The 14,818-nt window shown below is 56.2% G+C and overlaps 1 protein-coding gene across 6 annotated transcripts in view; it reads left to right on the forward strand.

The window, feature by feature from the left end:
* The window catches only part of PSD (pleckstrin and Sec7 domain containing), a 47,564-nt gene that overhangs the window by 1,281 nt on the left and 31,465 nt on the right, over window positions 1-14,818 (forward strand). For 2 of the 6 annotated variants that reach the window (XM_040606268.1, XM_040606271.1), the window contains exons 1-4: window positions 7,968-8,110; window positions 10,770-11,673; window positions 11,752-11,854; window positions 12,282-12,801. In XM_040606268.1, coding sequence (XP_040462202.1) covers window positions 10,897-11,673; window positions 11,752-11,854; window positions 12,282-12,801 — 1,400 coding nt within the window. In that variant the 5' untranslated portion in view covers window positions 7,968-8,110; window positions 10,770-10,896. Of the gene's footprint in view, window positions 1-1,185; window positions 1,308-1,348; window positions 1,460-7,967; window positions 8,111-10,769; window positions 11,674-11,751; window positions 11,855-12,281; window positions 12,802-14,818 lie in introns of those variants that run through there. The other 4 variants (XM_040606272.1, XM_040606273.1, XM_040606269.1 and 1 more) reach the window with 3 other exon arrangements.

The raw sequence follows: 14,818 nt of genomic DNA on the forward strand, positions 1-14,818 counted from the left end.
ACTGGCAAGTAGGACCTGCTCTGCTCCCACACCAACCTCTGTTCATGTTTTTTATTTCATCCAATGGAGCAGGGCTGGCTGAGTTGCTTCCTGGGAGCCTGCCAGCAGCAGGGCTCAGAGGAGGGCCGAGTCAGCCTGGGCACATGCTGGGTGCCACAGGGAGGTTGGGGGCACTGTTACAAAAGATGCCAAAGTGAGACAGTTGTGTGTGCTTGGCCTCTTGATCCCAACCTTTTCCTGGCTTGCGCTGCATATGGAGAAGGTGAAAACTCTCCTACCTTTAAGATCTGGTGCCAAGGCAGAGCCACAAGAACTGGTTAGTGGAGGGTTATCTCTGCTGAGCCCCTCAGGGCACCATTCAGGAATCACACCTAATCCAGCTCACGGGACAGCAGTGCCAGGGCCCAGGCACAGCAGTTTCTCAGGCGTGCTGGCTCTTTTCCAAGTGCACCTCTCAGTCAGCATTGCCCTGGGAAACAACAAACAGCTTTTAGTTCCTGTAGCCTGAAAACAGGCTCCCTACTACAACAGCACAGCACATACAGCAGGGTGCTTGCCCTGAGAAACTACTTTAGCATCCAAGCCAGATCCAACCCTGGATTTGCCATCTCAATGTTTAGGGGAGTGCAAGCAAGATGAACATGCCAGCTGTGTCAGGACACAGCAAAAATGGCTGTCCACAAAAGGGCAGGTGCCTCCCCAGCCAGAGACTACTAGCCACTCAATACCTGGCCAGTGCCCAGTAGGGATAACCAGAGTCAGGCACAGCCTCATGATCAACAGACCTGGGGTCTACCTAGGATGTTAGGACATCAATCTACAGGGGAAGGTCCAGATCAACAGGGCCCACAGTGCAGCATGCAAATAGCTTAGCTAAACTAAGTTAGAGACCAGCACTCCTACAACATTGCTTAAGAAGAACTAAGAGCCCAGGCTGAGCTTAAATAGAGCCCTACGGCCTATGGGCAGGAGTGGTGGAGGCTCCAGGTGAGGCTGGTTAGTGCCAGTAAGGTTTATTAGTGCCACACACCCTATACACATCCTGAGCCCTAGCACCTGTTAGTTTGTGGGGAAGTTAGTAGGTAGGTTTGAAGTTATGGCTACAGCTACTAGGATGTATGTGCTAGGAGTCATGGACAGTTTCTGGCTATGAAACACCTAAATTATTCTCTTCTTCCTCTACAGATCAATTGTGGATGCAGGAAAAGCATCAGAGCCTGTTACTGCATTGTAGGGAGGTATGCTGAGACACAGCTTTATGCTATCAAGATATCCAGTGGAGCTAGTAATCTAGGACTGCACCAACGGTAAGTATACTAAACTAGTGTTACTTTTGTCTTGTGTTTAGGAATTTTTCCTGCCTAGCATGTGGCTGTGATATGGCTGTGCAGCACTGCAGTACAGGGCTCAGGCAGCGTTACCCACTGCAGCTTAGCAGTGAAGGGACAGTTCAAAGCAGGTAAGCCTGAAGAGCCATGGAATTGTTCTGCTTGGCCAGGACTTGCAGTAAGCTTCTACCTTTCTGGTGGTATATGCTTTGCCTGAGGTGGGCCTGCCTGCATTTTCTTGAGAGGTGTTCAGAAGTTTCCTTTTTAACCTTCAGCTAGATGAATGTTTCTAGTTGAGCCCTAATACTACAAAACCTTCCTGCCAAAGCAGCTTCCTGAGTTGGCCCTGATGCTAGGGAGATTGCTCAAGACCAGGGGAATTTACCTTGCTAGTCGAGCTGTAGGATGGAGGCAGAGCTTGGGTGAAAAACTTCCTATATAAGCTTGGATAACTGCCAGCTTCTAGATTTTTAAAAAGGATGTGGGAAAGATTAGCACAATTGTTCCTGCAAGACCAACCAGTTGTCTTAATTTGCCTTCTAAAAGGGAGTAAAAAGAGCTGTGGTTATGTTTATGTGCAAGTTTATTGTGGCCTGTAAGTGCTGCAAGTTCAGTGGCAAGCCTGGTGGAGGCAGGACATGAGAGATGGGGAAATGGAGCTGACAGGCACTTAGTTACCCAGCTGGCACAGTTTCAGTGCATGTCCTGTTGGGTCTCTGGCACAGCGTGTGCCTGGTGCCATTCAGGCAGCCCTGGTTCTTGGCTTAAAGAGGGTGTCCCTTGCAAGATCAGTGAGGTGAGCTTGGAGGTGCTTCCCTTCTAAGGGGAAACTGCATCTGTCATGACTCACCAGGCACGTGTCTATCACTTCTTTTTTGTCCCCTCATAAGAAACTGTTTTGGATAAAGTGTGTCCAAAGCTGCATGTTCCCAGGAGTGGTGCTGGGCCATGACACCTGTGGTGCATGCAGGGCAGCTGGGGAGGTGCATTGCACAGGTACTTTCAGCAAGCAGGGGACACTGCTCAGTCCCATGGCTCTCCTGTTATGCCACTGACCACTGATGTCAGGGATGTGAGGGAAAGCATGGCTCCTGCGTCAGGCCTTGAGCTGATCTGTAGTGGCGAGCAACTAAGCTGAGCCCTGGAGGAGGAGCAGATTAGCTTACAACAACTGCTGCTGCAGCTTTCTTGTGTCTTCCTTGGAAACATATGGTACTGGCTGCTCTGGGAGTCAGGACATGGCCTCAGGTCTGATCCTACTGGCATCTTTAGCCTCATGAACATCCCCCTGGAGCAAAGAGAGGCTTCAGCCAGCTCCACTGCTGCAAGGCAGTGCTGGTGCCTAGCTGTATTTTTGAAGAGTCTAGAGGAGCAGTTTGGTCTTGACCTCAGTCTTTGGGAAGTGGGAGTGAGATTTAGGGACCTGGGACCTGAAGGGAGGGTGGAGTCCTGTGGTTAAGAGCAGACCTCAGGTCAGGAATCTCAGGCTTTGGTTCTCAGAGGTGCTCCTGTTTTGCCAGCTGATCCTGGGGCATAGGTGGAGAAGACTTGCCCTTGACAGTTCCTTTGCATTGAAAGTGCAGCTATCTCCATGTCAAAGGCATATTAAGAGATTGGCTGGGTTTCCTCAAGCCTGCTGGGGTCCCTGGAGGCTGGTGCTGTGGGAGGGTACAGCTTATTTTTAGGAGTTTGATATGATGCCAAGCCAGCACTAACCTGCTGTCCTAAGCTCTATCACCACCTTGTATGATGGCTTGGCACCTTGCTGGCTAAACACTTCTAGCCTTGCAAAGATTTCGGGGGCATTTCCTTTACAGTTTTCTAGTCTTAAGTGGGGCAAAAGACTTAGTCTTTTCAAAGATACCTGTAGTTCTGCAGCATTGACTCCTTAAGATGTGAGGTGCATGCAGCACCCCAGAAGCTGAGTAGTCAGTCAATACTGTTTTTTCCTTGGACTCTTATCAGGTTCTTTCAAAGGATCTGGCTCTATATTCTCTCTGTCTGTAGGATGTCTGACACCCTCCATCAGTCTTGGGGCTGGAGTGGACCATGGCTGGACTTCTTGGTTGCATGGGAGATGTTGAGCTCACAGGGCAAACTCTGCTCTGAGTGCTGAGATTGCAGTGCTGCCAGGAGCCACTTTTAAGCTGGTGAAACAGAAACCCATGGTGCCTTCTTTTCAGCTCTTCCCTATACATGATACCTTCCCCTTTCTTATTGAAAAAAGACTCTGGCTGTAGAGTCAGGGCTAAAAAATATATATATGGAAGTAAAGCAAGGCCAAGTTGTGCAGGTCAGGGTTGAAAGAGGAACATGCATGAGGAGCTCCCAGATGCACACCAATGCAGGCCTGTTCTGCAGCATCCCCCTCGTGAATCTGCTGCTTTCAAGCTCTCAGCATGTCCCTTGTATGTGTCTCCACACATCTCCACAGTAGCAGGTTTTGCTCAGTTTCCTTACTGTGCTTGTAGTTGCTCCTTAACCAACCTTTTAGGATTCCCACACCTTTTATATAATTCTCTGTGTGACCACATTGTCCCTGGGCTGGGTCAGGCTGTCTGGCTGGGGCCTATTGTCTCTTTTCTGCATAAGAGATTCCCTGCATCCATTGTTTTTACTCCCCTTCTACACCCTTTCACCTTTCCCCATGTGAATCTTGAGGCTGAAGGTGGTGGGGAAGGGATTGCACCTTACTGTTGTGGAGATCAGTTGAAGAGTATCTCCAGAGATCTGTGCTGCAGCACAAGTTGTGTCCTGGGAGGCTGTACCAGAGAGATGGTGATTTGGGTTGTTTCAGACTATATTTGTCTCTTTGGTGCAGTGACTCACCACAGTGAGGTAGGTCTGAGTGACCTGCTGGCACCCATGAAGCTCCATCCTCAGTGGAAAGTGCACCCCACCATCACTCTTTCTTGAAGGAAATCTTCTGCTTTCCTTCAAGAGCATCTTTTTCCCTGAACATCTTTTTACCAAGAGATACTCCCACACAGTTGTTCCCCTAACTGCTGTGTAGGGAGATTATTTATGGCTCAAGTTGTGCTGAGTCCCCACCGCCCACGTCCCCAGGACAGGTTTTACCATGCTGGCATTTCTGCCTTTGTCTCAACTGAGCAATGCTTGTGCAAGGGAAAGCCTGCATCCTGCATGGGTGCTGCCTGGGGCTGGGACAGTCTGAGGGGATTTCTGTAACAGCAGGTGTTCCCAGGGCATTACAGAAATGTTTTGTTACAGCTCACTGAGGCCCAGTACAAGCTTTTTCTACCTTCTTTCTGTGGCTTTGCTCTTCCAAGCCCTGCAAGAGCGGACAGCCGCAGGTAGGGAGGTGGGACACTGGGGAAGGCACTGGCAGTTGGGCAGGCAGCAGCTATCCCTTGCATAGACTGTAGTCTGCACTGGCTTTTCTCTGGTAAGACATTTTGCAGTCCATGTCCTCTTCCAGAGTGCCTTTCACCCTGAAAAATCCTGCCATGGTCTCACATGCATGCCCCATGCAAGGGAGCTGCAAGAGGCACAGGACCGTGCAGGTGAGCACTGATCCAGGTCCCGGCAATGTTTGGGCAGGGGGACAGGCAGGGTCTCCAGCCCCACCTTTGTGCTCAGAGTAAGCTGTAAGGAAGTGTTTGTGTAACAGGCTGTCAAGGAATGATATTGTCACCATTCATCCTTAACCACCAGCCTGGTGCAATAACAGACATGTGTATCAACCCATTAAAGACCTGGCTTATACTGCAGTGGCTTTTTAATATACAGCGAGGATGTGGTTGGGTGTTGGCATCAGAGGCAGAAGGCATTAATTAGAGCCATGTAGTTAAGTCTAGATCTTGAGGGAGCACATGCAACCTAATTGGTTGCCCTGGAGCCCTCAATGCAGAGACAGGAGGAGTTCAGCTTTGCTTGTGCTCACTGGGACCCATCTCCTGTGGGGCTGGAGTTGCTCCTTCCATGGTGCTTGCAGTGAACTGGATGAGGAGCACTCATCTGCTGATGGAGTGTCTGTGCCCACTTGCAGGGCTGTGCTGTACCCCGAGGCCAAAGCACAGCCCCACAGACTTTGGCAGTGGGGAGGCAGAATATGGCCCTTATGCTCTCTGCAGTGCCTCAAGAAAACTGCTCTGCCAGCCTCCCTGTGCTCAGGGGAGCAGCCCTGAGGTGCACCAGGGTGTTTATTCCAAGCAGAGCTGCAATTGCAGAAGTGCCTTTCTAGAGGCTGACCTGTATGCCTTAGGGCAGGCTGAGCACGATCCCCTCCTGGAGCTGGCTGGGGGAATGAGTTAGTCTGCCCTGTCCCCACCCAAATATCAGACAGATCTGTACATCAGCCAAGGCACTGACATCCCAGGTCCATCTCTTCCAAGCAAGAAATTCATTGTGCTGCCCTGATGACACCAATGCCTTCTGGCCTTGGGAGGGAGTGCTGTGTTGCAATGAGCAAGGGCAATGCTGGCAATAGAAAACTCCTGAAAAGCTGCCTGTGGCTGGGCTTGAGGAACTGGCAGAGCCCAGAAAGCTGAAAGGGATGATATGGAGCCAGGTGGGCTCTCATGCACTACCTGTGGTCAAGACTGGAGGTGCTGAAGCACCCAAGTGACAGTAAAGAGGGCTCCCAGTGCACCGCACTCCAGGCTCTCTAGCGAAGCCCGCTGGGTTGGGGCTGTGGGGTAGAACACTGGGGACCTTGCTTGTGCCCTTCTGTCATTTTCCAGAGGGGCTCCCTGCTCCCTCCTGCCCCGCATCAGCTGGGGAGGGGCTCACAGCAGGAGGGACCAGGGGAGCCAGGGCTAAATCTTGACCCGGTGGAGCTTGTGTCAGTGCTAGCTGGATCCATGTATGTGGGCACATCCTTCCAGAGTTATAGGGCTGTGGGGAGTTGAGGGGGATATGGAGTGGAGCACAGAAAGGGAGAGGAACAGCAGCTGCAGGGGAAACATGTGGTTTGGCAGGAAATGTGTTTTCTGGGGCTGGCCTGGCTCTCTGGCCAGGGTGGCAGGAGAGGACCTCTCCCTTACCCTCTGCAGCTCTCAGCAGGGCTGTCTGCAGGTGCTGGGAAGGCACAGGCATGCCTCATCCTGGTATGGACATGCTGGGAAGGCTCTGAGCTCTTCCACTTGGTTAAATTTGTCACTCCGGCTGCAGCTTAGAGAAAAGCCTTCCCCCCTCCCCACCCTCCTGCCATCGAGAAGCTGCTGAAGGAATCAGGTCGTTGATCCCACATCAGTAAGGCCCCTAATTAGCCTAGCTTCTTGCAGTCTGCTGGGAAAGCCGGCTATGTGCGAGGCAGCCTGGGGACCTGTGGTCCCCGGTGTGTGGGAGAGGGGCCCTGCGCAGGCAGAAGCCTGGAGAAGGAGGGAGAAAGATGGCAGCATGTCAATGCATTAAACATGAGGAGAGCCTGCCCAGACTGCTGCTTTCTCCCCTCATTCCCATGTTTGGGAGCGGATAAGGGGACATGCTTCCTGGGTGGCTGTGAGGGCAGATGGGCACAGATCTGGGCTCAGTATGGGCAGGGAAAGCAGCAAGGAAGGATAGGTCTCCCCACATCCCTTACAGGCACGGCACGCACATGAGGCCTCTGCTCCCTTGGGCCTCTCCTCTCCTGCACATTTAATAACGATTGCTGGGCTGGGTAATAAAGTGCTGCTTAGTAGCGAATCGATCTGGCGACCTGGGCGGGCAGCAGTGCTGGCTGCCAGCCCTGGTGGCTGCCACTTGCAGGCCCAGTGTGGTGGCTGGGGTGCCTGCCACAGCACCCCTCACCTTGGCGCCTGGCTGCCCTGTATGAGCTGCTGGCACACGCCGCTGGTGCTGCTGGAGCTCCTGGGGCAGGGTGTGAAGGATGGGGGGTTTTTTTCCCCTTCTAGCACAAAGTGGTTTCCTGAGACTGGGATGGCATTTCCCATCTTTGGGGTGGCTGGTGACACAGTGATGACAGGTCACTGGTGGCCTGGGATGCCTGGGTAGCGGCCACGGTGTGCTTAGGTTGAGGACCTGCAGAGGGGCAAGTCCCTGGTATGGAGTTTGTGCCCTGGGGCAAGGGCCAATGGCTCATCAGGGTGGCCAGTGGCCCAGGCCACATGGCAGCTTCTGTCTTCTCATTTTCCTGGTCCCTGAGCAGCAGTGGGGCACGGGCCCAGCCTGTACCCTGCAGCACAGGACACAACACACAGGGCTGTGCATGCTCATGTGTGAGCACGTGTGCCTGTGGTCACACGGAAACATGTGTGCTGCTGAGCAGGGACGTGCCACGTGGTGATGTGCGTGCTGACAAATGGAGATGTGCACATCGGGGCCGTGCACGCTGCTGTACGGGGCTGCATGTGCTGGTGTGTGAGGCCAGCTTCACATGGGGGTGTGCACAGCAGGGCACCAGGACCTCATGGTGTTACAGCGGGGTAGCGGGGTATGGGGATGCTCATAGCAGGATATCAGGACCTCATGGGGTTACAGTGGGATACTGGGACCCACCCGGTGATACACCGGGACACGGGGATGCGCACAGCTGGACACGTGGACGCGCATGGTGCTACCCGGGGACACGCACCACCGGTGCCACTGGGCGGGGCGGGGCGCGGCGCCCGGCAAGGTTCCCCATTGGCTGCCGGGGCTGTCAGCGGGGCGGAGTGACAGGCCCGGCCCGGGATTAGCGCGGCAGGGAGCGGCGGGCTGGGGCCGGTGGCACCGTGCCGTGCTGCGCCGCACCGCACCGCACCGGGCCCGACGGGGCGGGCCGAGCCGTACCGGCGCCAGCGCGGGGCAGCGGCGCGCAGGATGCAGCGGCACCGCCGGTAAGGCGGGGGGCGGCGGGGAGCGGAGGCCGGAGCCGGGCGGCGGGGGAGCGGGGAAAGTTGCAGCAGTTGTTGCGGGGGCCGGGGCGGCTCTGCACCCCGCCGGCAGCGGTGACCGGCGGCACCGGGCTGCGGTGGCACCGGTGGATGCCCGGCGGGGCCGAGACCCGCCCCGGTGTGCCGGTGCGGAGGGAGCGGGCGGGCGGGCGGGCGGGGGCTCCCTCCTCATCCGGATGGATGTCACATCCACTCAGGGCTGATCCCGCCGAGACGGGAGGTACCGGGCGAGGGAGGCCGGGCTGGCGGGGGTGGGGAGGGGTGGGCAGGCTCAGCTCCAGCTTGGAAGCGGGACACGTTCCTTACCTCGACACCCCCCAGGAAAGGGTCCCCTGTTGGTCCCAGGGCCGCCAGGCGCCCCTCCTCGGTCACAGCTGTGTCCCCCGAAACCGCCTCGTGTCCCTCCGGGATGCAGAGGCACCGGTGCCCCGGCTCAGCCGCCGCCTGCTCTGCCCCGTCCCCTGCCACCACCGGCACCGCGTCCGGCCCCCGCAGGCCCGCGGTGTGAAATCAGCGCTGCACCGCCTGCTCCCCCTGCTCCCCCTGCACCCCCCCTGCTCCCCCCGCTCCACCCGTGTTCCCCCTGCTGCCCCCGCCCGCCCCCGCAGCTCCTGCTGCCCCCGCACCGCCCGGCGCTGCCCGGCCCCTGTTGCACGGCGCCGGGACGGACCCCGGGGCACCCCTGGGGCCGCCGGAGGAGCAAGTCTCCAGTACGTGCGAGGTGGCTTATGGCTCAGATGAACCCCCCCACGGACACGCAGCTCCCGACCCCCCGCCGCAGCTGCCGGGGGCTTCCTCGGAGGCGTGCCCCGGGCTGACCGGGCAGCCCCCCGCCAGCTCTCCCTCACACGGCTCACCCCAGCCCGCCGCTGCCTTGCAGCCCAGCCCATTCATCACGGTGATTTAAAGAGCATAGGTTTGATTCACGATTTAAATCAGCAAGCAGAAGCCTTAGCTCCGTCATTGATTTTTCATCGTGGTTGCAGTTGTGCTTTTTACCTTTTATTATTAATGAAAAGCTCACTCCGCTGGGTGGTGTAGCCATCCAGCTTCCGCAGGCTGCAGGTGGGCATAGCCTTTACTCTGGATTTGATCATTCTCCTTTGATAACCAGGAGGACACGCTATGGTTATCCCATTTATTTTAGTAATAGCTCACATGTATTGAGATAGGCTGGGTTTTGTAGATTTGTTATGTTACAGCGAATGCCAGCTATCCCTAGTGATAACTTTTTTTTTTCCCTTGGCATCTGTGTCAGTCTGCGTTGAGATAAAAAGTGGAATTTCATTTGAAATATATGAACCCCGCATCTTCATTATTTATCAGTTAAGTTCAGCAACCTTGAATGTGAACACAACCATAACAGGAGAAAAAACCTGCTAAAATGGTAACTGATATATAAAGCAAAACAGTATATTTTTGTGGTGAGTGAATTACAGATTGCTGTTGCTTAGCAGGAGCCAGACTTTTTAGCAGTGTGATAATGCAGATAGATGGGCGCCTGCCCCACACGGGTGATACGGGCTATTTCATGAAGTTATGTCTCTGCATCTCTGGAGCCTAAACACCCATGAAAATCCAGTGCCCCATCCTTCAGCAATTTAACCCTGTCTGGCTTGCATTCAGAAACAGGGAGAAGAAACCATGCTTTCCTCTTTTTGCATCTGGCATTTGGTTTCTCACTCTCAAATGATGAGATCTAAGTGAGGGACTTAGTATCTTGGCGTCTGTCAGAAGGCAGAAGCAGCCAAGGCAGAGTCTTCTCTGCACACGAGGAATTCAGAGAAACTCTGTGAAGGATGAGTACAAGTTTTATCTCTGCTGGGAGAAAGAAAAATGTCAGCAGCCCTGCCTGCAGTCGATGGGGGCTCAGGGTCCTGCCTTCCCCCACAGCCACCTGCAGCTGCTGAGGGGGACTGGTCCCACCTCTGGATACATGGTGTCTGGGCAGAGGTGGGCAGGCAGGTGAGCGTTCCTCCAGGGCTGGAGATGGTTCTAACCCTGCTTTTTGGATCTGTGGGTGTTGACAGCTCTGTCTGCACCCCTGGTAGAGGCTGCTGCATGTGCTGGTGTGACACACTTTAAACCCAGGTTGGCCTCCAAAGGGAGAAGCTCCTTGCCTGTGCTGCTCGTGTTAAACTCCTCGAGCAAGTACAATTGGAGGATGTCTCAGTGATCCAGTGTATCATTTTTTCCCCCTTATTAAGTTATTGTAGTAGGCTGTAGGTAGTGAATAGATTCAGCCTAAAGCATGATGAATGAAACCTGTTTCAAAGTGCGTAGTACACTCTCTCACTGTGTCTGGGGTGCTGGTCTGTGGGGCGAGTGCCAGAGCATCCTGGCACTCTGGGGAGAAAGCAAACACTCTGGGTGCCTGGGGACCAAGCAAAAGGCTGCCAGTGTTCCCATGGTTGAGCTGCTATGAAGCCCACAATGAAGCTTGCCTGCTTCTTGCAGCAGGAGGCTTGAAGGGGGTTGTTTCACTTGGAGCATCCCTTTCTCCTGCTATGAGGGCAAGGCACCTTTTCTCTTCTTCCTCATGGCCTCAGACTCTGTCTGGTGTCCTCCTTCCCCTAACCAGCTCTCCTCGCCCTTGTTTCAGGGCTGCCTGAGGATGTGTCACCCCAAGACCTGGCCATCATCTCAGGGGTGCCAGGAACCCACCTTGCCATCCCCTTGTCATCCTGCCAGGCTCCAGACCTGACGTCTCCGTGCCCTCCTCCGGCAGGATGGCCCAGGTGGGAGGACCTGTCCGCTTCCACCCTGAGGAGGGCTGTGCCACCTCGCCCCCGCCGTTTGCCCGTGGGCTGGACCAGAGGCCCTGGCTGGCGGGGGGAAGCCCCAAGGCTGGGAGGGGCACCCCGCCACGCTGTCTCACCCCCAACCTCAATGCTGGCCGCCTCTACCTCCTGCGCAAGGGCCTGGCCTCTGACTCCCACCGATGCCCCCTTGGACTCTACAACAGCACCGGCTCCTTGGCCCGCAAGCCAGTGGAGGTGGCTGCCTTTGGCAATGGGGGCTGCCCGGGCACGGGGCGCCTGACAGCCCCCTGCACCCCGCGGCGGGGCAGACCCAGCCCAGTGCTCTCCTCCTTGGGTAGCCGCAGCCCGCTGGTGGTGACGGCTCCGGAGGGACACAGCTCCATCGTCACCTTCCGCTTCATTGAGAAGGCCAGTGTGCGGACCTTGGGTGGCCCACAGCCCCCCCAGCCCTGCTGGGAGAACGGCCCCCGCAGCCTCAGCCGCAGCCTGGAGCTTGCTGGGGACACAGGGTCTCCTCAGCCCCAACCCCTGCCCCAGGAGCGGCTCCTGCACACACTGAGGATGGAGGCATCTGCATCTGACCCGCTTCTGGCCGGGGGCAGGACCCTGGGGGACACGCGTCCCTGTGGGAAGGAGCCCTGTGCCCTCAATGCTGATGGCCTCTGCCGATCCCTTGCCAACGGGCTGCCGGAGGACTTCCCCACCCTCGTCAGGAGCTCCCTGAAGCCAGAGCCCCGAGCCCAGGTAGGTGCCGGGCGCCCCGCTCCAGGCGCAAGCTCTGCCCCACAGTTCCTTGCCTGCTCACCACTCTCCCCTCCGCAGGGCAGCGCCTGGCCTTACCACCGGCAGAGCTCAGCCCATGCCCAGCGCATTGCCCGGGCCAAGTGGGAATTCTTCTACGGCTCCTCGGATGCCCCGCAGACAGGTAAGAAGTTTGGCAGGGAGGATGCCCACAGCTGCACCGACCCCTCCTTTGCAAGCTCGAGTTGCTGCTGAGGCTCCCCCTGGGGCTGTCTGTCCCTCCAGGCTGGTCAGTGCCCACTGGACAGCTGAGATTCCCTCAACATCGGCCAGTCTGTGTCCTCCTGGGGCCAGATCCTGCACCTGCCAACTGCCATACGAAGTGTCGTGCAGAGTGGGCGATACATAGCCCTGAGCCCCAGCAGCCCTTGGCTGCTTCTGCAGAAGGGTTTGGGGTTCGGGTGGGGGCTCAGGGCTGCATGTGGGCACACCAGCGCTGACAGCTCCCTGTCTCTCCCTCTCCCACCCTTTTTCCTTCTGGCTCCCCATCCCTGTTCCTTGGTGCCCACCACATGTGTGACCCCACTCCTGGGGTGTGTGTGATGCCGCAGGAGCGGCTCCCCAGCACTTTGTGACCCTGAGTGCTCAAGGGTCCCTTGCAGGCTCCTCTGTACCTGACTCCGCTCCCCTGGCTGAGCCGCCCCAGAAGCCCGTCCACTCGCTGCCTGCCGAGCCACCGGGGCTGGTGCCCAAGCACAGCCTGAGCCACGTGGAGGTGGAGATAGAGATGTCTCCTCCGGGCAGCCAGAAGCCCATCTCCTGCGAGACTGGGATTATAAAGAGGACAGTGAAGTACTCGGAGACAGACCTGGACACAGTGCCACTGAGGTGCTATCGTGAAACCAACATCGACGATATCCTGGCAGAGAAGGAGGAGGTGGATTCAGCGATTGAGAGCCAGAAGGACAGCGAGAGCAACCCAAGCTTTGGGGGCACTCCGGGCAGGAGGAACAGCACACCGGAGGAGCCCCCCGCCCCAGGCACTGGCTGCCAGAAGGATGGGCCACAGGATGGGGACGTGGATGAGGATGATGAGGTGTTTGAGGCTATGAGGAAGGAGAACAGGGAAAGGTGAGGCTTCATGCGCGTGGGCAAAAGGCTCCTCTCACCCTCCTTATTGTCCCTTGCATGGCAGAATGGGCTCTGCCACAAGAGTGTCTGAGGCAAAAATCCCAGTAGCTCCATGCGAGCTGTGTGTGTGGGTCAGACGGGGTCCTGGATTGTCCCGCTGGGATTGGCTCTGGGAGTAAGCCCCTCAGCGCCCTGTGGGAAGGGTAGGGCTGTGGGTGATCCAGCCCTGGGCGCTGTGCTGCGAGCCTCACTCCCCCGGGGTGAGCCCTCCAGTTCAGGTCGCCTGGCTGAGCGAGGCTTCCCAGCACGAGTCCCACCAGGTGAATTATGTCCTGCCCCAGTGCTGCCGGGCGTTGGGGTGACAGTGTCAGGGCACCTGAGCCCAGGCCACGTCCTGGAGCTGCTGCGTGCTGGCAGGCGCTGCTGGGCTTCCCTCCCCTCCACAGGTGGCTCCGCATCAGTGCCAGGAGCTATCTCTTTTGCTTGGCCTCTGTAGGTGTTTGCCATGTTTGGGTAAGAGTGGGGGATGTGTTGGGCTGGAAAAAACATTTTGTTGTCTTTTGTGTTAACTTGTGTGGCAGAAAAAGCCTGCTGGGATGCTGATGGGGTGGCTGACGCCAAGGCCAGCGTTCAGTTACCTGCCTGTGGGCAGCTAACGCCATCCGAGCTGCCATCTGCCCTTTGCTGGGCACCGGCAGTTAGGACCTGTGGGAGGTGGCATTTTGGCCTGGTGGCATAAGACTCTGCCTGTGGAGTGTCCCCTGGAGTGGTGGATTGACTGTGAGGAGTGATGGGCATCACCTGCCTGCCACAGGAGGTATCATGAGGGCAGGAGCTCCAGCGCACTCTGTGGGACAGCCACCAGGAGAGGAAAGGCCCTGGCAGGGAGCAGGAGGTGCCTGTGTGGGCAGTGGCAGCCAAGGGCATCTCCTGACATATGTATCCCGAGATGAGGGGGCTCAGCATCATCAGCAAGTGCTCTGCAGGAGTGGGGAGAGTTCTCGCCTGGGAAGCACAAAGCCAGTGCGATGCCTGAGACACCACATGGCAGCATGCACTCACCTGGCTGTGCAAAGGGCAGGCAGGGAGCATTTAGGTGGAGGAAAAGGAAAAGGGAAGGTTTGATGTCGGCAATGGGAAAAGATAATGAAAATATAAGCCCCAGTGGTGCCCCTGTGCTGGGAAGGAGAAGCACAAAGGTGCTGGGCTGATGGGGAGGGAAGGTGTGTGTCACATGGGGAGCTGGGCTCCTGCCAGTCTGTCCAGCCCTTGCATCTCTGGTGAAGGGGACAGATTCATCCCTCCCTGCCACCCACCTTGTCCTCAAAAACTTCAGGTTCTAGAGAAAAGCAGAAAATAAGCCATTCTTAGTATATTTTTTTTCCCAAATGAATAGTGATGGAAGTTTTGTGTAAAGTGTAAAGTTATTATCACTGCAAAGAAGTTCTTCAGGTTATTGTAACAATTATCTTGTGTAGTGGTATTTTATTTCCAAGTATGTACTAGGTCTGCTACAGGTCCTCTGAGCTTGTAAGCCTAGGCCTGCTTCTTGCCCCCTGAGACACCTTCCTGTAGCTCCCCAGACAGTGCTAGAAGCCGGGATGTGTCCTTAAATGCATTGTTGCCCCTAAAGACAGTGCTCCTGGTGTAATTAATTACCGATGTGCATATAGGGACATCATGTTCATTTTACATGGCTTCTGTGTAGACCAGTGTTTTTTTCACTTTGCAGACCCCTGAATATTCCCCAAGTAGGTGCAGACCATATTCCCCAAGTAGGTGCAGACCGTGCAGGCAGCATCTTGAAAATCCTGAGCTTCAAACCATGAGCTTGTTTGGTCCCTGCATCACAGGCCTGGGTTTTTGCTTACACACCGTTTCTGAGCTCTGCAGCTGCAGTCTTCCTCCCTGTTTACCAGTCACCAGTATTGATGTTTTCTACTTCAAGCTTTCTGCTTTGCCTGCTGACAGGAGGGGTGGTGCTGGGGTGATACAGAAATAGAAGCCCCCTGGGCTC

This window comes from Falco naumanni, chromosome 9 (assembly GCF_017639655.2).
Source record: "Falco naumanni isolate bFalNau1 chromosome 9, bFalNau1.pat, whole genome shotgun sequence".
Classification (NCBI taxonomy): domain Eukaryota; kingdom Metazoa; phylum Chordata; class Aves; order Falconiformes; family Falconidae; genus Falco; species Falco naumanni.